Here is a 23,576-nt window from a genome sequence, read left to right as displayed (position 1 = left end):
CACTTAAGAACCTTCTGTGGCCCGGAATAGTTTGATTAGCTAATATTGGCAGCAGTTGCTGGGCAAAAACCTTGAAAGCAACACTCAACAAAATGGATAACGATAAAGTGGATATCAATCATAAAATTGCTGAAATTAAGAAGCGAATTCTTTTGGCAGGTAAACATTTTCGGCCAACCAACTGCAAACTCTGCGAAGAAATTTCAAATGTTTCCCCCCTCTCTTTGGTCGTCCTTTGCAGAAGGTCAAAAGACAGCCAATCTGGCGGAATGGCAGAAACAAAATCGCATCAATTGTGATACCATTTCCACTTTGAAAAAGGAAATCAAAGAGCTTACAATAAAATGTGGCCGTCTGCGAAATCCTTTACAACGTTCCGTCATCATGAAGGAAACAACGACTGCCGCCAATGTGGCTCCCGGTGAAAAGGCGCGCAGAACCAGCTCCGCATTGCCCACAATCGTTGTGGGCAAAGTGAATTATCCGATTGGTGCAAAAAATGTGGACGATGCCATTTTCCTGACAGACTTGAAAATCACCGAAAATCGCAAGCAATTGGATTTGCTAAGGCATCGTTACAAGTGTCGCAAGCAACACTTTGCCAAACTCATGGAACAATATCGCGAGTTGATGGCCACCAAAGATGCCCAAGAGCAGAATATGGGTGAGAAGCCACCTGAGACATTGGAGGAGGACCATAATCGTAAGGTAAGCCATGAGGAAATGAAAAGACAAACAAAGTTTTTGGAAATCTTGGCAATCTTGAAGAAAATTGAAATGATACATATGGGAGGATGAAATTGGATGGGAAATGAACATTTACACGAGCAAGGAAACTTTGGAAGGACTATACCGGCTAAAAAGTACCCTTTAGTATAGGGAAACCGAACATTTTGAAGACAGCTTGAAAAAAAGTCATCATCAATCCCTTTTACATTTGTTTGAGCTATGTGAAGAATCAAGGGAAGCAAAAAGACAGAATTTTCATGACAAAGTTTACCATTTTGTTGAACCAAACTGCAATTTTTATACTCACCACCGAAGTGTGGACCAAATCGGACTTTATTTGAACACTCCACTAAGGAACAGGGGATACTTCTCTCATTTCAATTAGCGCAATCCGACTAAAGTTTAAGCTCTATGATATGGGGCCTCCTTTATTATGCCGTGTCCGAACGGCGTGTTGCAAAGCGACACCATTAGGTAGAGAAGTTTTACCATGACAGTATACCTCACAAATGTAGCCAGCATTAGTAAGAGAATAACCATCGCTGAAAATTTTTCCAAAGTTGATGGCGGGATTTGAAAACAGGCGTTATATGCTAACCTCTGCGCCACGGTGACCTCCATAGCATTGGATACAGCTGCCATATATACCGATCCCACGATTTAAGTTTTTTGACCTATCAAAGACGCCAACATTTGACACAGTCATTTATGTTAGGCTCTTCGATCCATGCAAGATATGGTCCATCGGTCTATATTTGGATATAGCTGTCATATGCACACATCTTCAAATTTAAGGTCTAAGGGCCATAAAAGGTGCATGTGTTACGTGATTTGGCCGAAACTTGGCAAATTGGGTTAGGCCGCTCGACATTAGTGCCGGCATAGTCTAGATCGCATCATCTTTCGATATAACATGTATACCGATCTCCCAATTTAAGGTCTTGGTGCCATAAAAGGAAGATTAATTATCCGATTTCGGCAAAATTGGTACAATGAAAACATTACAGATGGATATAGCTGCTATTCAGGCCAGTTAACAATAAATTTTTTCAGACCCATTGACGTTCAAACCGAGTTAGTTCCAAATCGAATAATATTTCGATATACCTGTTAGGGCTTCAAAAATTGTGCTTTTTTCATATCCGAAATGGTGGTTATCCAAAGTTCGGCCTAGCCTAACTTAATGCCTTGTTAATTACTTTAAATATCTATCACAGAAAACTTATCCCTCTAGCCGAACGCAGAATAGACGTCGAAGCTCCCAGTTTCGACGGTCACATTTTTTACTAGTCTTTTTTTTTTGATTTTCTTATGTGCGACGCCTATATTCTCCATTACCACAGACTGGTCCACATATTTTACGAAGGATTTTTTCTCTCAAACACTCCAAGTACCACCTCATTTGCTTTCACAAGTAGCCAAGCCTCGGAGCCATACAACAGCACGAGTAGTGTCAGTGTCTTGCCTAGTATATTTTTGCTCTGTCCAAAGTAGCATCTGTTAGCCAATACGGCGGTGCCGAGCAAAGTGAAGTTGCTGACTATCTCAAAGATTTTCTTTACCAGCTTGGATTTATATCCCCCCCTATATGTTATCTTCATTTACTGCCAAACTCACTATCGCTGAATTTTCGATGCTTTCAAGGGCTGAAATTGCTTTTGCTCAGCCACACTGATAGGGCCCAATTATTTCTTTGACTTTAGACTTTGGGTATGTGCCTCTGTAGTTGGCACATACCGTCTTGTCCGCTTTCTTCAGAACGAGACATAACATGCTGAAGTTCAAATCATCGAATATGCGTTTTTCTATTCAGATTGCGCAGATGAACTGATGCATACGCCTTATCAGCATGTCGCCTTTGGTCTTAAACACTTCAGCAGGCAACCTGTCGACTCCTGCTGCCTTATTGTATTTTAGGCGGGGTACAGCAACGTGGACCTCATTCAGTGGTAAACTCATCGTCACCATCATCGAATACCAGGAGCTAGAAAAAGTGCTATTTTCAGTACACTATCAGTTACCAGATTTCCTTCTTTGTCTCTGCAGGGTTCGAATCCTGGGATGAACAACTGAAAAAATTTTCAACAGTGGTTATCCAATCCTAATGATGGTGACATTTGTAAGGAACTATGCTATTTGAAAAAAATGGCTTCCATAGCCATGTAAAAACTTCTTCCCGAAGAGTTGTGGCACTGCGGCACGCCGTTTGGACTAGGCTATAAAAAGGAAGTCCCGTATCATTGAGGTTAAAACTTGAATCTGATAGCACTCATTGATATTTTAAAAGTTTGTCCCTTTTCCTTAGTGGAATGTTCATGTTAGAATTAGCATGTACATTCTGGATCCTGAAGACCTTGATGCACTCATCATCTTTCTATTTTGTTCTTCTTCTTGCGGAAGAGACATAGTTCCTCCCTCCTTTTCTCTTGATATCTCTCCTTCATCTGGTGCGCTGCTACTGACTGAAAGGTAGCCTGGATTCCTTGGGGAGAGGCTTTCGGTACCCAAGTACGGATGTTGCGGCTCTATCCATGGAGTGGGCAATGGTTTGCCATTGCGCTGCTGTAGTATAGGGACAGGGACTGATTTCTTTAAGCAATTGGCTCAACCCAGTGGAGTATGCCGTTGCCACCTGTTCTATTTGCAGCTTTCCGAAGTCCGTGCAGGTTCAGATTAAGGTTTTTCGCCACACTAAGACGAGTATGAACCTTTTTGTTCTACCCTCGGATCGATCGTAAATTGCATGAATACCTTACGTCTATTACAACATGATCTATTTGATTTCTCGAGTTTAGTTCAGGTGAAAGCCAAGTGGCCGCTTGAATCCTTCAATATTGGAATCTATTGCTGCTAACTACCATGTCCTTGCTGTGGCGAAAGTTCTTTAGGTAGGCTAAATTTTCCGACTGATGGGCCAAAAGATATTTTCCTTCCCATCTTCGCATTAAAATCTCCAAGAACGATTTTAATATCATTAGCGGGGCAGATGCTCATAGGAAATATCCTTCGTCTGTTCGTCCTTATCTTCCGTCGAGGCATGGGGCGAATACGGCTGATATTGAAGAATTTAGCCTTATGCGGATTGTGGCTAGCCTCTCATCTACCGGAGTTAACCGAAAACAAGGTTTTTGAGTCTCCGACAAACCTCAAATCCGCGAGTCATTGCAGCAATAACATAGGGCGTCACCTCTCTTTGTTGTTTTGGAGTACTTCTCGAGCCATCGCTCTTTCTTTATGACGGTAGTGTCTGCGTCTACACTGAATTTCTTCAATACCGCCAGTGCGGACACTTCAAGTGCAGATACGCAAATCATGGTCCTTAAATGGTTTTTGGCCTTAATGGAGGCCACCGTAGCGCAGAGGTTAGCATGTCCGCCTATGATGCTGAACGCCTGGGTTCGAATCCTGGTGAGACCATCAGAAAAAACATTTTCAGCGGTGGTTTTCCCCTCGTAATGCAGGCAACATTTGTGGGGTACTATGCCATATAAAGCTTCTCTCCAAAGAGGTGTCGCATTGCGGCACGCCGTTCGGACTCGGCTATAAAAAGGAGGCCCTTTACTTGAATCGGACTGCACTCATTGATATGTGAGAAGTTTTCCCCTGTTCCTTTGTGGAATATTCATGGGCAAAATTTGCAAATTGCAAATGGTCTCCGGCGTCGTCAACATAGGGGGGATTCGTTTTTAATCTTATGCATTTTTTTTTTTTCAAAGTAATTTCTTCAAGTTTTCTGAGTGATGGGCTACTAACTCGATAGCCTTCTACAGGTGAACTCGTGGCGCATTTCAGCTCACTACAGTCACGGGGTAGCTGTGAGCACCACATAGGCTGAGACTTTGAGGTCCAATCTGTGTGGTTCTCATAGATGTCATAAGAAGTTTAGCTGCATGCTACCAGACACATCCACAGGTTGCGCAGACTATCAGCGGTATCAAGCGAAGAGTCTCAGTGAGAGGTCGAGCGGTATTGATGAGTTCCCATGATGTTCGATATGCCAAGGCGAGTTATTGGCGCCTTTAAATAAGCAATTTGCTACCATGTTTCCGCGGCGACCGGTTCTTTGGACCGAAATGAGCTTGCTCACCTATAGGGGCTTGAAAGCCTTGATTTTGCCATGTTAAAATTAATTAGAACAATTGCTTGGTTTCCAGTAACCCCAAGTCAATTTTGTTGACATGCCTTGTTCATAGTTTTAGTCTATGATGACTGCAGTGGAGAAAATCATGGTGCATAGGTTTGCATGTCTACTTATCGCACTAAATGTCCTGGGTTCGAATCTTTTTGAGGGAGAAAGAATCCCTTGGAGTGAGAGAGAGAGAAAAACTTCCTTGGAGAGAGGGAAGAAATCGTTAGGCGAGAAAGAAGAGATCCTTTGGATAGAGAGAAGAAATTTTCTGGAGAGAGAGAAGAAATTCATTGGAGAGAGAAAAGAAATCCTTTGGAGAGGAGAAATCTTTTGGAGAAGAGAAATATTTTGAAGAGAAAAAATAAGAAATCCTTTGGTGGGAGATAAGAAATCCTTTGCAGAGAGAGAAGAAATCCGTTGGAGAGACAGAAAAGAAATCCTTTGGAGAGCAAGAAGAAATCCGTTGGAGAGACAGAGAAGAAATTATCAGGAGAGAGAAAATATATCCTTTGGGGAGAGAAAAGAAGTCCTTTGGAGATGAGAAATCTTTTGGAGGATGTGATAAGAAATCATGTGGAGAGACAAAAAATTCTTTGGAGTATAAAAAGAAATCCTTTGAAGAGAGAGAAGAAATCCTGTGGAGAGAGAAAAGAAAAATTTTGGAGAGGGAAAAAATACTTTGGAGAGGAGAAATTTTTTGAGAGAAGACATCTTTTGAAGAGAGAAAGAAGAAATCCTTTGGGGCGAAAAAAGAAATCCTTTGGGAGAGAGAAGAAATCATTTGGGGAGAGAGAAGAAATCCTTGGGAGAGAGAGAATAAATCCGTTGGAGAGACAGAGAAGAAGTCCTTGGAAAAGAGAGAAAAAATCCTTGGGATAGAGAGAAGAAATCCTTCGGAGACAGAGAAAAAATTATCAGGAGAGAGAAAAGAAATCCTTTGGGGAGAGAGAAGAAGTCCTTTGGAGAGGAGAACTCTTGTGATAAGAAATCATGTGGAGAGCGAAAAATTCTTTGGAGAGAAAAAATTCTATAGGGACAGGGAGTGCTTTCTTTAAGCAATTGGCTCAACCGAGTGGAGTATGCTGTTCTGTTGGCAGCTTTCCGAAGTCTGTGCAGGGTCAGACTTAGGTTTTTCGACACACTAAGACGAATGTGAACCTTTTTCTGCAACAAGGTAATTATGCGTAACGATGTTCTCCCCTCGGAAGACATCTTTTGGAGAGAGAAAGAAAAAATCCTTTGGAGAGAAAGAAGAAATCCTTTGGGGAGAGAGAAGAAATGATTTGAGGAGAAAGGAGAAATCATTTGGAGAGAGAGAGAGAGAGAAAGAAGAAATAGGAAAGAGAAAAGAAAAACAATCCTCTGGGGAGAAAGAGAATAAATTCTTGGAAGAGAGAGAAAAAATCCTTTGGAGAGAGTGGGAGAAGAAATTCGTTGGAAGAGGAAGAAGACGTACTTTGGAGAGAGAGAGAGAAGAAGTCCTTGGCGACATTTGCGACTTTGTTGTTCAGCGGTATGCTGTTCGGTATTGGCTATAACGCGAATTTCATTACGATTTTCAGAAATCGCAAAGCACTTATTGATATAAGAGTAGTTCTCTGCTGAATCTTAAAAAAATGTTTTGAAAGAAAATTAGCATTTGCCATATCACAGTAGTTTTTTTGTAATGACAGACCATAAAGGTTAGGTTAGGAGCTACAAAAATCCAAAAATTTGCAATCGAAATTTTGATTGCCTCAATTTGCAAATACCATCCATAAAGAAGTAGTAACCGTCTAACAAATAAAATCAAAAGATCCAAGCAATTTGTCTCAAGTACGCGGCGGAGAAGGATGTCATCATCAACATTTGAAAGAAAATATCTAAGTTTTTCAACTACACACAGAGTGGGATTCAATTTCGATAGGCATGCTTCAAACAAAGTTTAGAACAAATAACAAAGTCTTAGGAAAAAGAAATATATCATCCTTTGTTTAAAGACACCTTCAAGTCCTTTTCATATTTCAGTTAGTTTGTCAATTGGAAAATCAAATACATCGCACCAATGTCCAATGGATGGAGGCTGAACATATACGCAAGAAATATCGTTCCATTGAGGCTTCACTTATGAATGATGCTGAGCGTTTCGAGAAGAGTTTGAGAGAACTGGAGGCAGCTTTGAGTGAGCAACGACAGGAAATCAATCGCCTGCAGGTTGTGTAAACTTTTACAAAAATAGTCGCAAATTAAAATCCAAAAAATTCTTCCCCAGGAAATCAACAATGAAGCCATTGAAATGCGTGATTCGGCCAAAGTTATACTACAACGGCAGGAGCAGCAAGCCAACATCTCACAAAAAACTCGCGAAAAACAAGCTCAGGAATTCCGAAAACTTGTGGAACAACGCAAACAAGAGTTGGAGCGTATTGGCCGTAAACTTTTCGTTGAAAGCACCAAAACTGTTACCCATCAGGATAGCATTGGCTCCAGTTCGGGTGAGCCACAGACGGGCAAAACAGAAACTGACGAAGATGAAAATTCCCAATTGAAAAGTGTCACCGGAGACATGGAGGATTTATTTAAAAATCTTATGGAAGTTTCCGGAGCCACTTCACCTCATGAAGTCTTTGAGCGTTTTTCATCACAAAAGGAATCGGCATTGCGTTTAAATTATCTGCGTGCAGCAGCTGAGTCGGAGAAGAATAGTTTAGAACAATTGAGAGAGAGTTTAACCAAAGAATTGGAGTCTTCCAAATTTTCAGATGTCAAGGAAAAAGAAGTGTGAGTATATAAAATTTTAAACATGTTTGATCTTAATATGAAAAACGAACATTTTTTATGAGGCTACGTTAAAAACGGGTTTTGTTTGGGCAAAGGTCCATGGGCACCGTACAAAGAAAAACTTCCTCGGCGAGGTTCTCCAAAAAAATTCGGGTGTCGGGTTGTTATTGTCGTAACAGAGTTTTGTGCACTGAAGCGACATCCCTTGGCCGATGAAGAACTTCATTGTATTGCTATCGAATTATCGAAATGTGGGATGTATGGGTCTTTGAAATCTCCTTCCGGTTATATTGTAGGGGACAAAATAGACGTTAATTAATTTTACTGAACCACATTTGAAAATTTGTTAAGAATCAATTAAAAAATGATTTAATCAATTAATTTTTTAATTGAAAACTTCAAAATTTCCAATCAACTTTGTTACTGAAAAAATTTCAGATTAAATTAAAAAATTAATTAAATCAATTAATTTTTCAATCGAAAATTGTAAAAAAAATGTATTCACGACTGTAATTGCAAAAAAAATCATATTCAATTAAAAACTAATTAAATCAATAAATTTTTTAATTGATCGGGGATTTTTTTCTGTGTACCGCGGTGGAAGACGTCTGAAACGGCAGAAAAACACTGTGAAACTTCACCGGGAAATCCAAAATTACAAGAGGGCTAAGTGCCAGGAGGTATTCACCGTTTCCAACTCCCTCTCCTCATCGCATACACAATAGAAGTATGGCCCTGCCTGCGTCTAGGGCTAAGTCAAAGACCTGACTTTACAATGACCACTCAGGACTTCTACAAACAATCCAAAGTCATGCTTCCTCAAAACTTTTCCGCGAAATACTCGGCCGCCGGACCTTTGCAACACTGCAACCAACAGCACCAGCTCGCGGCTCATCCGCGCGATCATCCTAAAAGGCATCCACTATACCAAGAAGGACGCACAGAGAAGGGTTCACTGATTGCATAGCACGATCTGCGCCAATAAGCGATTAATTTTTGGCCAGCCCATAAGCCCCTTAGTCCTTGTTGATCCAGCACCCAACAGATCCTAGCAGCCTTTCCCTAAGTTCGAAAAGCTTTCAAAAGTCCATATGATTCCAAGGAATTCAATGAGCGCTCCTACACTTGTGCTCTATCCATTTAGGCCCATCTGTGTATGCAGAAGCTCCCATTAAGGTCGGGATTCGCGCAGTCCACAGACCCTTTTTCGGTAAAACGATATACAACCCTTCGCGTCACATCTAGAATGCCGCCACGTTGTGTCTTCTCCTCACAATTGTGGGACAGTGACACAAAATGCGTTCGACCGTCTCCAACTCTTGCCATCGCCAGGTAAAGTCTAAATCTCCCTGGGTTCAACGCGCCGACAAAGACCTGACGTTGCAGTGACCAATTAAGACTCTTACCACAGCCTGATGTTTTGTTTTCTGAGCCCTAGGTAACGGCCACAGAGCCTTCGTCACCTTGCAACCCACGCCCCATTCACGCGATCAACCTACAATGTTGCCACCCTACCAAGAAGCGCGTACAAGGAAGCACTCACTGATACCGCCAATCAGCGATCGATTCTTAGCCAGCTCATTGGCCGCATAGTTCTTTACCATCTCTTAATGGCCTAGGACCCAGCAGAGCTTGATAGCCTTTCCCATGGCTCGAAGAATCTCTTTGCATCTGAATCCAGGGCCTTCAGCTGACCGCCCACATATTTCGTAACAGTATGATCAGCCGCTGCTCCCGAATAGAAATCGTCGTCAGATCCTTCAGTACCACGAAGTAATTGGCCTGAAAGACTCCACATCTTTTCAAAAGCTTAAATGATTACCTTATTCCAAAGAATTCAATGAAGACTCCTGACCCCGGTGCCCCATCCAATTTTCCCACATATGTGTATACAAAAGGTCCCGAGAAAAGCGGGGTACACTTAGTGCAGAGACCTCTTCTCGGATAAACGAAATCCAACCAGTCAACAAGAAAGAACTCCTTGCCCGGCACGGGTTATCTGTGAGCACTACACAGGCTGGAACTTTGGGGTCCGATCTGTGTGGAGTTCATCGCTGTCACCAGAAGCTTAGCTGAAAGATACCGGGAGCGTCCACAGTTTACGGATAGTGGAATGCTCCATGCGGAGTTGTTGTAAAACGGCAGTCACAGACAATCAGCGGTATCTAGCGGCGGGTCTCTATGAGAAGCTGGGCAACACTGGCTCTTACATAAATACTGAGTGCCAATGATGCTCGACATGACAAGGCGAGTTATTGGCGTTTTGAATAACCAATGGTCGTCATGTTCCCCCGGCGATCGGTGATTTGGACCGAAACGAGCTTGCTCGCCTACAGGAGCTTGACAACAACAACTCATCTGGCCGCCTTCCCCATAGCAGAAAAGAATAAATCCCAAAGTTTGAAGACCAGGTATCTGACTCCCTTAGCCTCAGGGCGATCTTCGTTGCCACGCACTAACTCACAGGTGCAAAGGCCTAAGATCGAAAATGGCATTCAGCGCGGCTCTAAGTGAGAGGCTGGGCAACACCGGCTCTTGCGTAAATACTGAGTGCCTATGATGCTCGACATGAAAAGGCGAGTTATTGGCGTCTTGAAATAACCAATGGCCGTCATGTTCCCCTGGCGATCGGTGCTTTGGACCGAAACGAGCTTGCTCGCCTACAGGAGCTCGGCAACAACAACTCTTCTGAAGGTTGCATGTAACGACTTCTGCAGAAGCTGTGAGGACGTCAAAGAAGAAGAGACTATAGAACCTCTGATATGTGTATGTCCCTCACTGGTAGTCAGAAGAAGTTCCATTTAGGTTCCCATTTCTTTGCGAACTTATCTGATTTAGCGGATGTGAGCATTCGAAAGTTGTTGGGCTTTTTTAACCGATCTGGATGGATCAACATTAAGAACTAGAAAGCATATTTCTTCTCCCGTTCATGTGATATCACAATGGACGAAAACGTCTAAGTGAGTCTGATGGCAGTCTGACTACTATTACTACCTCCGCAAGCAAATATGTGGCTACTACTACTATATTGCGGCTATTATGGGCTATCGCACAGTGTCTAGTTTTGACGTTTGTCATTACACTCAGTAAAAGAAAACAGTTCGTCCATTCTTACTATCGAAAATAGGTCAGAAAGTTGTATGTTTAGATTTTCACCCTACGACTGCCTACCAACTGGTCATCTCTTCCACTAGGTTTTGTTGCTCGACAAATGACACGTTCGTAAGCTTGTAAATTGGTTCTGTCATCGAAGATGAGCCCTTCCTAGTATACCCTTTCTCTTTCTCCTTAGCGCTAACTGAGGCCAATTTTTTGAACTCAAGGTCTTGAGCGCCGCCATACTATCAAGGTAAATGCCATCTCATAATCTCGATTGAGGCCGTCATAAAGGTATAGAAATTTGCCTGAAAAAAACGTACATTCGTTGGCATACCGGCATCAAGACCATCGTAGTAGATCAAAAAAAAAAATCAGTCCTTCTCTCAATCCTGGAAACAAAGACGACGTTTCATCGTCCACAATCACCCAAACCCGAAAGATCCTATCTCGTATAGGTCCAAGTAGCTCGAGAATTACGTTAGCCTTCTCTCCGCTTCCATAGTATCCAAAATTTAAACCTTGCTATCACAACCTTGACAGCCACAGTACAGCATCGCTAGCAGCATCGCTATCAAACCATGCCTGCTGTGTGGACCTCAACGATCCCTTGGTTCTGATGCATGCCAGGTCTTTGAACCATCCTCTATCTACAGTCTTACAATATACCAATCAGCACTGGCTTTACTCTGGCCGTGTACATTAGGGTGAGTCGATTTGTAAGAGTCCTAAAAATACCCACCAAGCGGTTATCAAAATTGAGCGTTGCGTAGAAAAAAATTAATCTCTGCATACAAATCCCACAAAAGCTATGAGCAAAAGTTAAACCACTTTCACCTTTGACGACTGAAACCGAGAGTCATTCTGTTAAACGTGAAATTTGCGTGATTTTGTTAACGTAGCGCTCAAAACCAAACCTCATTCATTTTTGGCCTTAAGAAGTTTTGCCCAAGAAACCATAGTACAAAAATCATGATTTCAGATCTTAATGACAACTTTTGTTTTTGGACCTCATATCCGATTTAAGGATAAGCTCAATGATAAGGGACCTCTATTTTATTGCCGAGTTCGAACAGCAAAGATCAGCACCATTAATGAAGGGATAACCATTGTTGGCATTTTTGTATGGGTTGCCCAAAAAGTAATTGCGGATTTTTTAAAAGAAAATAAATGCATTTTTAATAAAACATAGAATGAACTTTAATCAAATATACTTTTTTTACTCTTTTTTTCTAAAGCAAGCTTAAAGTAACAGCTGATAACAGACAGAAGAAAGAATGCAATTACAGAGTCACAAGCTGTGAAAAAATTTGTCAACGCCGACTATATGAAAAATCCGCAATTACTTTTTGGGCAACCCAATATAATGTTCACGTCAGGTTTTGAACCCAGGTATTCAGCTTCATTGGCGGACATGCTAGCCTCCGTGACACGGTGGCCTTAACTCCCTATTCTCTACCAAAATCGTTTGTTTACTTTTTCTAGGAAAATTTTTAATCTCTTTATGTATCATAAAACTTATCATAATCCAAAATTAACGATTCATCATTGATTCCATTGAAGCAATCAAGAAGTTATTGAAAACATCAAAAGTCAAATAGCTGACTTTGAGATAGAGCGTGAGAAGAATCTTGAATCGGCTGAGAAGACAATGGATGTATTGAAATTCATAAAGGATCGTTTGTGTGAAATGATCTATAAGTTGCAAGAGGTGAATGAAACTCAGGTGGAGCTGAAGGAAAAGGAAATGAGCATACAAGTGCATGAGTTGCCCGATTTTCTGGTACACAAGGCAGAGGATAAGGATTTGATAGAAGTAAATTTAATAAAAAAAAAAACCATTTCCAATTTAATAAAATCCCTTATACACTAGATACTCAAATACAAATTAGAAAAGTGTCAGGATCTCAATAAACTGCCAGAAGATTTGTCCATTGAAAAATTGGATTTGGATATAAGTGTAAGTTTCAAATTGATTTTTATTAAATTTTCCTTAAGCTTGTTGAAGACAGAGATAAGCATTTTGACTTACCTTTATATTATTTTGCTATACAGGAAGAGGAATTCATGATGTCCTTGCCTCCCAAAACTCCTTCATTACAAGAAAATGAAAAGCCTGCTGCCATGCCAATGTGTTACTTCAACCTTTTGGCTGGAAGAGCCCAAAGGGCTGCTGGCACTTTGTCCTCATCTCCAGAACAGGCACCTGCAGCTGGTACGTACCAACATCTAGTCTTTGGATTTATTTTCCGTACTCTACTCAATGTGATACTGTTTTTAGCCTCTGCCGGCAACGAAGAGGAAAGTGAAGTGCCTTCTCGCAACTTCCTGAAACGTCAATCGGTGCTTATAGTTGATTCCAAGTCGCGTCGGAAACCATTCAGAGCTGCCCCGGCTGCAAGAAGAAAGTAAAAGGTCGTTGATGGACGGATTAAAGAAATAATTACTGCCTTAATTCTGCAAGCATGAAAATATCTACAAACCCTGGCAATTCCACTAGGTTGACAAATAAATGAATGGGAAAATTCTTTTTTATTCTTACTAATCCTCTTTTAATGATAAAAATCAGGAAGTTTATTTATTTTTATGGAAATTTTCACGAATTGTATAGGACAGTCTAGCTGGAATAAAAGCCTTATAATATTGGGTAGCCCAAAAAGTAATTGCGGATTTTTTAAAAGAAAGTAAATGCATTTTTAAGAAAACTTAGAATGAACTTTAATCAAATATACTTTTTTTACACTTTTTTTCTAAAGCAAGCTAAAAGTAACAGCTGATAACTGACAGAAGATTATTTCATTTATTCGTTCGATTTATTTCAAGCTTCCTCAGAGATCGCACTATTCAAGTCGTTATAGATGGGTTCTCATCCAATGAGTACAAATTGACGGCAGTTGTACCCCAGGGCTCTGCTCTTTCTCCTTCTATTTTTCTAATTTTCATCAACGATCTGTTGTGTCGGACATCGAATCCGATCTACTCAATTGCGGATGACAATAATCTCTGTCATTCGTACTCATTCGACCATAGGCCAAGTCTTCGAGAGATTGAGGACACGAGGCGGGTTATGGATGATACACTCTGCCAGGATTTGTTGGCCATTTTCTGAGTGGGGTCGAATTAATCGAGAAGATTTGAATGCACGGAAGACTTAGTGCTGCTTGTTGTCACACAAACGATTCGCTGGCCCATTACGATCATCTTTGTCTATCAACGGTGTAGATTTTGAGCAATCAGAAGCTCTTGATGTTCTGGGCATGAAAGTAGAAAGTGAAATCCATTGGGCTAAACATGTATTCGAAGTGTCGAAAGAAGCATTCAAGTGTTTAGGGCTCCTTAAACGGTGTAAGAATTACTTCACTCCGTCTGATCTTCTTAACATCTACACCATTTTCATAAGGCCGAAAATGGAGTACAACCCACATGTATGGGCTGGAGCTTCAAAGTCATCCCTGGAGCTACTGGACCGTGTACAGAGAAGAGCGATGGCGTCGATGGGGACAATAGGGTTTCCAACTCTATTGCCTCCCTTCATCATCGTCGCAATGTGGGCTGTTTGGCGCTGTTCTATCGGTACTTTCATCGGTTCGTCTTCTTATACCTGTAAGGATGTGTGTCAGGGATACTAGACATTCCAGGAACTCACACCCGTTTGTAATTAATTGGCCAGCGGACCGCACAATGCATTATAGAGAGAATTCTTATTTCGCCTGAACCGTTCGTAAGTGGAATCGACTTCCGGCTAATTTTTTTCCCACCCACTTTGACATCCAAAGATTTAACACTTCATCCTGCACTCATTGGTATGTGAGAAGTTTGCCCCTGTTCCTTAGTGGAATGTTCATGGGCAAAATTTGCATTTGCAGACGAATATTTCGCTATAAACGGAATGCCTAGATTAGTATGCCCCCATCCTATGGTGGGGGCGTATACATGCTTTTTATGGGAATAAGACGTTAAATTGAAAGATCGGGAGGGAGATGTCGGGAGGCTTTAAACAACCCACTATATCAAATTTCAACGAAATCGGGTCAAAAATAAAACTTTTATGGGTTTCAGACCCTTAATAGACAGATCGGTTTTTATGGCAGCTATATCTGAATATACTCCAATCTGAAGCATATTTGGGTCGAATGTTGGGAGGCTCAAAATAGCTCACTGGTTTAAGTTTCAGCGAAATCGGATAATTAATGCAGCCTTTATATGGCAGCTATATCTTAATATAGTCCGATCCGAAATATATTCGGGTCGGAAGGCTTAAAACAACGCACTGTTTCAGATTTCAGCGAAATCGGATAAAAAGAAAGCTTTTATGGGCTTCAAAACCCTTTATCGACAGATCGGTCTATACGGCAGCTATATCTTAATATGGTTCGATCTTTACCATATTTGAGTAGGATGTCGGAAGACTTAAAATAGCTCACTCTGTGAAATTTCAGCGAAAGCGGATAACAAATGCAGCTTTTCTCGGCCTTAAGCAAATCGGTCTATATGGCAGCTATATCTAAATATGTTCCGATTTGGACCGTGCAAGAGCTCAACCTGCGTACAGCAAAAATACGTGTTTGTGCCAAATTTCAACTCAATATCTCAGTTTTTGAAGGCTGTGGAGTGATTATAACAGATGGACGGACAGATACACGGACATGTTTAAATCATCTTAGAATTTCACGACGATCCGAAATATGTATACTCTGTAGGGTCGGTAGAGCAAATTTCGATGTGTTGCAAACGGAATGAATATTCCCCCTATCATGTGGTGGTGGGTATAAAAAGGATATCAAATGCCTTAACACAACTCACTGTCCCAAATTTCAACGAAATCGTACAATATATGCGTCATTTATGGGCCCGATATCTTTAATCGGCATATCGGTATATGTCCAAATCTGGACCAATCTGAACCAAATTGAAAAAAGATGTCGAAGGGCATAATACAACTCACTGTCTCAAATTTCGATGAAATCGTACAATAATTAAGGCTCTTATGAGCCCAAGACCTTAAATAGAGAGATCGGTCTATATGGCAGCGATATTCAAATCTGGACCGATCTGGCCCAAATCGAAGAAGGATATAGAAGGGCCTAACGCAGCTCACTGTGCAGAATTTCGGCGAAATCGGACAATAAATGCGCTTTTTATGGGCCCGGTCTTTATGGCAGCTATATCCAAATCTGAACCGATCTCGGTCAAACGGAAGAACGACGTTGAGGGCCTACCACAACTCACTGTTAACGATTTCGGCGAAATCGGATTATAAATGTATCATTTATCGGCCCAAGACCTTTAACCGAGAGATCGGTCTATATGGGGGCTATATCAAGATATTGTCCGTTAAAGCCCATCTCCCAACTTAACCTACCTATGGACAAAAGAAGAATCTGTGAAAAAATTCAGCTCAATATCTCTAGTTTTAAAAACTGTAGCGTGATTTCAACAGAAAGACGGACGGACATGGTTAGATCTTCTTAGGTTTTTACGACTATTAAGAATACATACACTTTATAGGATCGGAAGTGGATATTTTGATGTGTTATGCAAACGGAATGACTAAAGGAATATAACCCCATCCTTTGGTGGTGAGCATAAAAATATATTTTCTGAAGTTGAAAAAAATTTTAACTTCGGTGTAATTCGAGCAAATTTAGCTCTACTCCGTAGTCCTGTTCTCCACTGGTCTAGGCATTAATGATACTATCCCTGCAGCTTTGAGCGTCTTTGACGTCGATTTAAGGCCTATCATCGGGCTTAAAAGCTGCCCTCTGATATCGCTTTAAAAATTGCCAATTTTATATTCTACATTGGGTGTACCCCCAACACGAAAAGGCAATGTCTTGCATAAATTCAAATTAAGTACACCATCAATAAAAAAAAACTAATTACGGTTTTTAATAAACATTCCTTGGCGATTTTTAATTACAATCAATATTCATTTCTGTTGCGAATTCGTTCTCTCAATTCTTTTGGAGAAAATCACAGAAATGCTCTTTTGCTCGCATGATAACACATCTATGATGGATGCTTCCATTTTGTCCAACATTCGGTTTAATTTAAAAATCCTTTTAATTCTTCATTTTTAGTATTTCATGCATGCAGATGCTATCTTTGTCTTTGTCGAAAAGAAACACTGATTGAGTTCGTTGGTCATGTGCGTCCGAGAAAAAGCAAAATGCTGGAAATGAAACGAAATGTGAAAAACAAAAAAAAACCGAACAAGCCAAAAACGGATTGCAGTTCTTTTCCATTTGCTCATTCATGCCTTATTAATTAAAAAAGGAATGCTGGCTGACCACAAAAACAAAAAACAAGGAACGTAAACCCAAAATACCCACCACCAATACACTCGCAGCAGACCTACAAACATAGTCAAAAAACAAAGAGTAATAAAAAAAAAATTCCTAGCAAGCAAACCATTCACAAACGTTTGCTATGGAGCATTCAGAGCAAAGAGCATCAGAAGGAATTGGCAGCCATCCACTAGCGTCCTGCAGCAAAACATTCTCATTCAAAGCAATCTTGAAAGCCCAAAAGTATGCTTTAAAATTTAATTCTTTTGCCGACCACAGATTTTTGGGGGCTTTTTATTCGTTGTTTTCAATTGAATAACTGCAGATTGTTGAGTTCTTTCTCTCTTATTTCACATTTCCATTTAACGTTGTCGACGTCGTCGTAGTCATCATTCTGTTCAGCATTCAGCATTCTTAGTTCATATTCATTTTTAACATCCATCCATCCATCCATCTATCTGTGCTATCTATCCATTTTGGTTGCGGGCCAAGGGGAGTTGTTTTCTCCTTGTATTTCGCAATTTCTGAATGACCATTGGCATATGAATGGAAATTTTTGTTACCATTCTTATAACAAGAATAACCTCGAAACAACTGCACAGCATCGACAGCATTGGCAACAAAATTGTCCGTCCTTCGACCACTTCGAGCACTTGCAAAGCACTTATATGTCGTTGAAGGATTGCAAAAAGAAATCGTCGCAGTTTTTGTCCTCGCCATTCCATACAACGAAGCTCTAATGTCGAGTACTTCGGTGACAGTGACGGCACTGATGATGATGATGATGATGCTATCAACAAATATGCCCCTGACATTATGCAATACCCCAAAGACATGGTAAATAAAAGAGACTATTTTCACGGGGTGGCCAGGTGACGAGAGGAATATTTGTCTACGTATAACCAAAATCAAAAATGTTAATGTTAAAAAAAAAACATTTTCTTAAAACAATGCAAAAAAAACCACCAAGGAAAGGCAAAAGTCGGCCGGCTATATATAGGCCGACTATACTTCATAATAGGAAATTTTATTTCAAACAAGTAAAAGCGTACTAAGTTCGTGCGTGCCGAATCTTATACACCATCCACCATGGATCGCATTTGACAAGTTCTTTGCCGGTTTTAACAAAGGATAGCGGTTTAAACAAAGGATAGTTCATAAGAATTGCTGTGCTATTTCAGCTATACCAAGTTAAGAGCCGATTGGAGCCATACTTTGTTTAGGTGTAGGAGACCAAAATGGATTTCATGATGCAAAATTTCAAACAAATCGATAAGAATTGCACCCTATAATAGCTCAAGAAATATAATTGGGAGATCTGTTTATATGAACCGATTCAGGCCATATTTATCATGTATGAAATAGGTCATACTAGAAGTCGTTTCGGATAAAAGTTACTCCTTCTAGAGGCTCAAAAAGTATAATCGGAAGATCAGATTTAATTGGAGCTATATTAGGTTTTTAATCAATTTGGGCCATACTTATTGCAGTTGTTGATGATCAAACCAAAATACTTCATGTTAAATTTCAGCCAAATCAGATAATAATTGCGCCCTCTAGCGGCTCAAGAAGTCAAGATCCGAAATAGGTTTATATGGGAGCTGAATCAGATTATGAACCGATTATGACCAAACATGGCGCAGTTGTTAATGGTCAAACCAAAACACTTCATGCACAATTTCAGCAAAATCGGATAATAATCGCGCCCTCTAGCGGCTCAAGAAGTCAAGATCCAAGATCCGATTATACGGGAGTTGTATAAGGCTATGAACTGGATTGAATCATAATTGGCGCATTTGTTAGAGTTAGAAAAAAACACTTTATGGTAAATTTCAGAAAAATCGGATAATATTGGATAATTGCGCCCTCTAGCGGCTCAAGAAGTCATGATGCGAAATCGGTTTATATGGGCGCTGTATCAGGTTATGAACCGATTTTGACCATGCTTGCCACAGTTGTTGATGATCAGACCAAAACACTTCATACAATATTTCAGCCAAGCGCCCCCTAGAGGTTAAAGAAGTCAAGATAAGACAGAGGTTTATATGGGAGCTATATCAGTTTACGAACCGAATTTGGCCATACTTGGCACAGTTATTGATGGTCAAACCTAAACACTTCATGCGAAATTTCAGTTATATCGGTTTATAATTGCGCCCTCTAGAAGTCCAAGAAGTCAAGATCCGATATCGGTTTATATGGCAGTTATACCAAAACATGGAGTGATTTGGCCCATTTGCAATCCCAACCGACCTGCACTAATAAGAAATATTTATACAAAATTTTCAAGCACCTAACTTTACTCCTTCGTAAGTTAGCGTGCTTCCGACAGACAGACGGGCAGACGGACGGACATGGCTTAATCGACTAAAAATATCAAGACGATCAAGTGTATATGTACTTTATGGGGTCGCAGATCAATATTCCGATGTGTTACAAACATGGTGGAGGGTATACAAATGACAAAGAATTATCTCAACCAGTTCTCTAATGGTCAAATTTTAACTAGTTTTTCCGATTTTATCCCACTGTACGATATACCGAAAGGTGTTTGTGCCCGTTTCGCTAGATTTTAAGGGTAAAAAGGAACTCCAGATTCGTAATTTACTCGTAAGTACCTTCGTGGAGGATACATCTGAGCCCTGCAGTCTAAGAAAGATCCTATCCTTGAAAATTACTAGGGTGGGATAAATTCAGAAGTCGGAGAATGTATGGACAATTTCTAGTGAGGCAACGCTAGAACAACTCGTTGATACACATTTGCCGGGAAACTCTCCAACGGACAACGTGTGACCGGAGGAAGTTGTCAATGATGTTCATTCGTCGGAGGTTATTGGGGAAATTGTGTCTGAGTCGAAAATCCATTGGGCGATAAAAAGTTTCGACTGCTTTAAGGTGCCAGGCCCTGATGATGTATCACCGGTTGAGTTACAAGCTGTGTCTGATAGACTGGTTCCCTGGCTTAGGGAGGTATACTCTGCTTGTATCAGAATGTCATATATACCTGTGGGATGCAGGAACACAACGGTCATTTTCATTCCAAAAGCAGGAGATTTTCGTCCTCTTAGTCTGTCATCCTGTATGGTGAAGATCCTAAAGAAGTTGATGGAAACAAATTTTAGGGCAAAGGTCCCTGGAGATCGCCTGAATCGACAACAGCATGCACATAGTAAAGGCAAATCCACTGAAACAGCCCTTCACGACCTAGACGCCTATATAGATGGTTAATAGTGGGAGCACTATCAAGGAATATACAATGCTCCTTCAATGTCCAGAAAGGCTACTGGACATTGAAGGAGCTTTCAATTAAGTAAAACCGACGTCAATCATGAAGGAACTGGAGATTTTAGGCATCAACACTACCATAAGAGAATTTTTTAATAACTAACTTACTAAAAGTTGCATTACGGCAGGCTTGGGATCTGTAAATCTGAAAAGATGGAACAGCAGAGAAACACCTAAAGGAGGTGTACCAATAACAATATATTATTGTCCCTGGAAGAAAAAGGTGTAAAAGTGGTTGCGTATGCAGATGACGTGGCAATTGCTATTAGGGGAAAGTTTGCCAGCACATTTAGAGATAAACTTTAGGAAGCTCTATGTGCCACAGCATAGCGGGCTACAGAAAGTGGTCTAGGCGTAAATGCGTGCAAGACAGAAGTAGTAGTTTTCAGCAGGAGATACAAGCTACCTAGTGCCACCTGTCTCCTTGAGGGGAGAGAAAGTTCTACTTACTTAAAGCTCAAAATACTCGGGTGTTTAATGGAACAGTAAATTGAACTTCAAATCAAACATTTTGGAAAGGGCAAGGAAAGGAATTGTCAGATCTATAATGTTATATGGTGATGTAGTCTGGTGGACGGCGCTTCAAAAGTCCACCTTCTGTTCAATAGTCAAACGGATCCAAAGTATGTCTTGTTTGTGTATCACAGCCGCACTGAGGACGACACCATCTGATGAACTAAAGTTAATGCTACGTTAGGGGACACTGCGTTATCCTTGATAGAATGCCCAATTTCCCAGGCAGTGTGGATTACACTGCCTGAGTCGCTTTTTGTTTTGTTTTATACTCACCACCATAAGATGGGGATATAATAATCTAGCCATTCCGTTTGTAACACCTCGTAATATTCGTCTAAGACCCCGCAAAGTTTATATATTCTTGATCGCCTCGACGTTCTGAGTTGATCTAGCCATGTCCGTCCGTGTGTCCAAATCATGATAGCGGTCGAACGCGTAAAACTAGCCGCTTAAAATTTTGCACTGATACTTAATATTGATGCAGGTCGTTGAAAATTACGAATCAGCCTCACCGGTTCAGATTTAGACAATTCTCCCATATAAACCGATATTCCGATTTGACTTCTTGAGCCCTTACAAGCCGCAATGTTTGTTCGATTTCGCTGAAAATTTGCACATGGTGCTCTGTTATGACTCTCAGCAACTGTGCTTAGTACGGTCCAAATCGGTTCATAATCTGATATAGATCCCATATAAACCAATCTACCGATTTGACTTCTTGAGCCCCTAGAAGCCGCAAGTTTTGTCCAACTTGGCTGAAGTTTTGCATGTGGTGTTCCGTTATGATTCTCAACAACTGTGCCTGGTACGGTTCGAATTGGTTCATAATCTCATATAGCTCCTATATAAACCGATCTCCCGATTTGACTTCTTGAGGCTCTAGAAGCCGGAGTTTTTGTCCGATTTGACTGAAATTTTGCATGAGGCGTTCCGTTATGATTTTCTTGATTGGTGGTGGGTTCCCAAGATTCGGCCTAACCGAACTTAGAATAGCTGTGTTCGGGACCTCAAAAATTTCTGCGTATCAGAAGAGAGCGCCAGAGAGAGCTAATTTTGACAGTTCGAAAATAGAGAACCTACAAATTTCTACTGGGACTTTTTTTGCAAACAGAATTTTTCAACTTTGAACAGATATTTTGTAAATGGCAGCTGTTTAATGAAAACAGCTGTTACATGAAAATACAAAAGTTAGCACCAAAATGGATAAAAATATTGTTTATTGGTAATTATTAAATTTGTTTAATTTTTATGAAGATTCAATGCAGCAGCCATCGTTCAGGTACAGAAAACTCGCCAAATGAAGTTGTAATTTTACCTCAGGTCGGTTGTTCTACATTAGAAAGGTAAGAGCAAAATTTGCGGAATTATTTGGGAAAATCTTGAAAAATTAAAACATTGTATCCTTCCAGACACCAAGAAAAGAGTAGTTATCGGTTTCTTAAGTGCTTTGATGGATTCATCCTCATCGAAGAGCTACAATGACACCAACACCATTCCTTTGAATTTGTTAAGGAGGGAAGATACTGCCATGGGATTGAGTGAGTCTGGACGCACAGTGGGATTGGAAAAATTAATGCAAATTAGTCTTCATGGATAACACAGGGTCCGTAGCTGCCACATGACCAAATAGAAAGCTCCCTTTGCCCCACATCAGTGGTCGCAGCAATTTGTCTAGCCACAATATCTAGAAGCATTAGGTGTAGCATCAAATTCCTTTCACCAGACCGTCGCAGTTCGAAGACGGCATTTTGACAAACCAGAATTTTATTCCACTGCGTGTCACATAGCTGAATAGACTACACTGCCGCAGCATAACTTACCACAGACCGAATAGTTGCTTTGTACGTGGTTAGTCCAAGGTTTTTTTGTCAGCACACCAAGTGCTGCCGACAAAGAACTTAAGAACGTTGTTTCTATTTTTGTATTCGGTGTTGGCCTGTAAAGCAGTTATAGTCCTATGCAGCCTTCGAAATGCCTGCTGATGTTCTGCGTATGTAAATTTCCAACAGGAGGATCGAGAGGAGTAGTCCCTCGAGCATTTTGGCTACTGATGAGAGAAGGGAGATCGGTCGGTATGACTCTCCCTTGCCCGCGTCCTTTCCAGATTTCAGTAGCAGGATCAAACTGCCCATTTTTCAAACATCGGGTACTATAATAGTGTTCAAACAGACTGAGGACAGTTGTAAGGTACTCGACTCAAGGCAGATCCAGATTCTGCAGTATCAGTGTAGAGATTCCGTCTGGGACCAGCGGCTTGAGCGACTTGCCGCCACGGATGAAATTCGTAGCTTCGTTCGTTCCCATTATCTAGGAATGCGTACACCCCCTAGTCCGAACTATGGAGGGTTAGGGTAATACTGGCTACAGAAATTTCACAGGGGAACTTCTTCAATAAACTACAGACGATGGATAGAGCGAAGTGAATTGTTTTAAGTGTAAGAGGTATGCAATGCCGAGTATTTCAGAGAGGAATATTAAAATTTAATTTGCCAGTTAAGAATTGGGAATCAATCTGTCTAGGCAATAATTTCACAATAAATAAGGCCCTAACGCTTCCTTTCGAGAGTTGGCAAGTCAATAAGTTTCAAGCGGTTCTCGTAGGAGGGAAGAAATTCAGCCAAATTCCTTAGTAAGTCCCTAAGCGCAAAAAGAAGAAATTGTACCTGGATTGATTCAATCCTATCTGAATAGCCCTTGTAGATTGAGTTAGAAATCACACAACCGTATTCCAATGTAGCCCGGACTAAGCTTGTAAACAACAAAAAAACTAGGCC

General features: G+C 40.7%; 1 protein-coding gene across 1 annotated transcript; it reads left to right on the top strand.

Moving 5' to 3' along the window:
- The first annotated feature begins 92 nt into the window (after nt 1-92).
- Nucleotides 93-13,197, top strand: LOC106082777 (golgin subfamily A member 6-like protein 7). Its single transcript, XM_013245506.2, has 8 exons — nt 93-159; nt 242-708; nt 6,866-7,051; nt 7,110-7,618; nt 12,278-12,530; nt 12,588-12,674; nt 12,770-12,929; nt 12,996-13,197. The coding sequence occupies exons 1-8, from the start codon at nt 93-95 to the stop codon at nt 13,124-13,126; spliced, it is 1,860 nt and encodes a 619-aa protein (XP_013100960.2). The 3' UTR covers nt 13,127-13,197.
- The last annotated feature ends 10,379 nt before the right edge of the window (nt 13,198-23,576 follow it).

This window comes from Stomoxys calcitrans, chromosome 5, assembly GCF_963082655.1.
Source record: "Stomoxys calcitrans chromosome 5, idStoCalc2.1, whole genome shotgun sequence".
In the NCBI taxonomy this organism is placed as follows: domain Eukaryota; kingdom Metazoa; phylum Arthropoda; class Insecta; order Diptera; family Muscidae; genus Stomoxys; species Stomoxys calcitrans.
Note: the sequence above shows the minus strand (reverse complement) of the source record. Positions and strands in the feature narration are given on the sequence as shown.

Bases quoted from the DNA above. Each gene is read 5' to 3' on its own strand.
- LOC106082777 (XM_013245506.2), top strand. From the start codon at position 93: ATGGATAACGATAAAGTGGATATCAATCATAAAATTGCTGAAATTAAG. The intron at 709-6,865 runs GTAAGCCATGAG...TTCATATTTCAG, and splicing joins AGGAGGACCATAATCGTAAG to TTAGTTTGTCAATTGGAAAA. The intron at 12,930-12,995 runs GTACGTACCAAC...TACTGTTTTTAG, and splicing joins AGAACAGGCACCTGCAGCTG to CCTCTGCCGGCAACGAAGAG.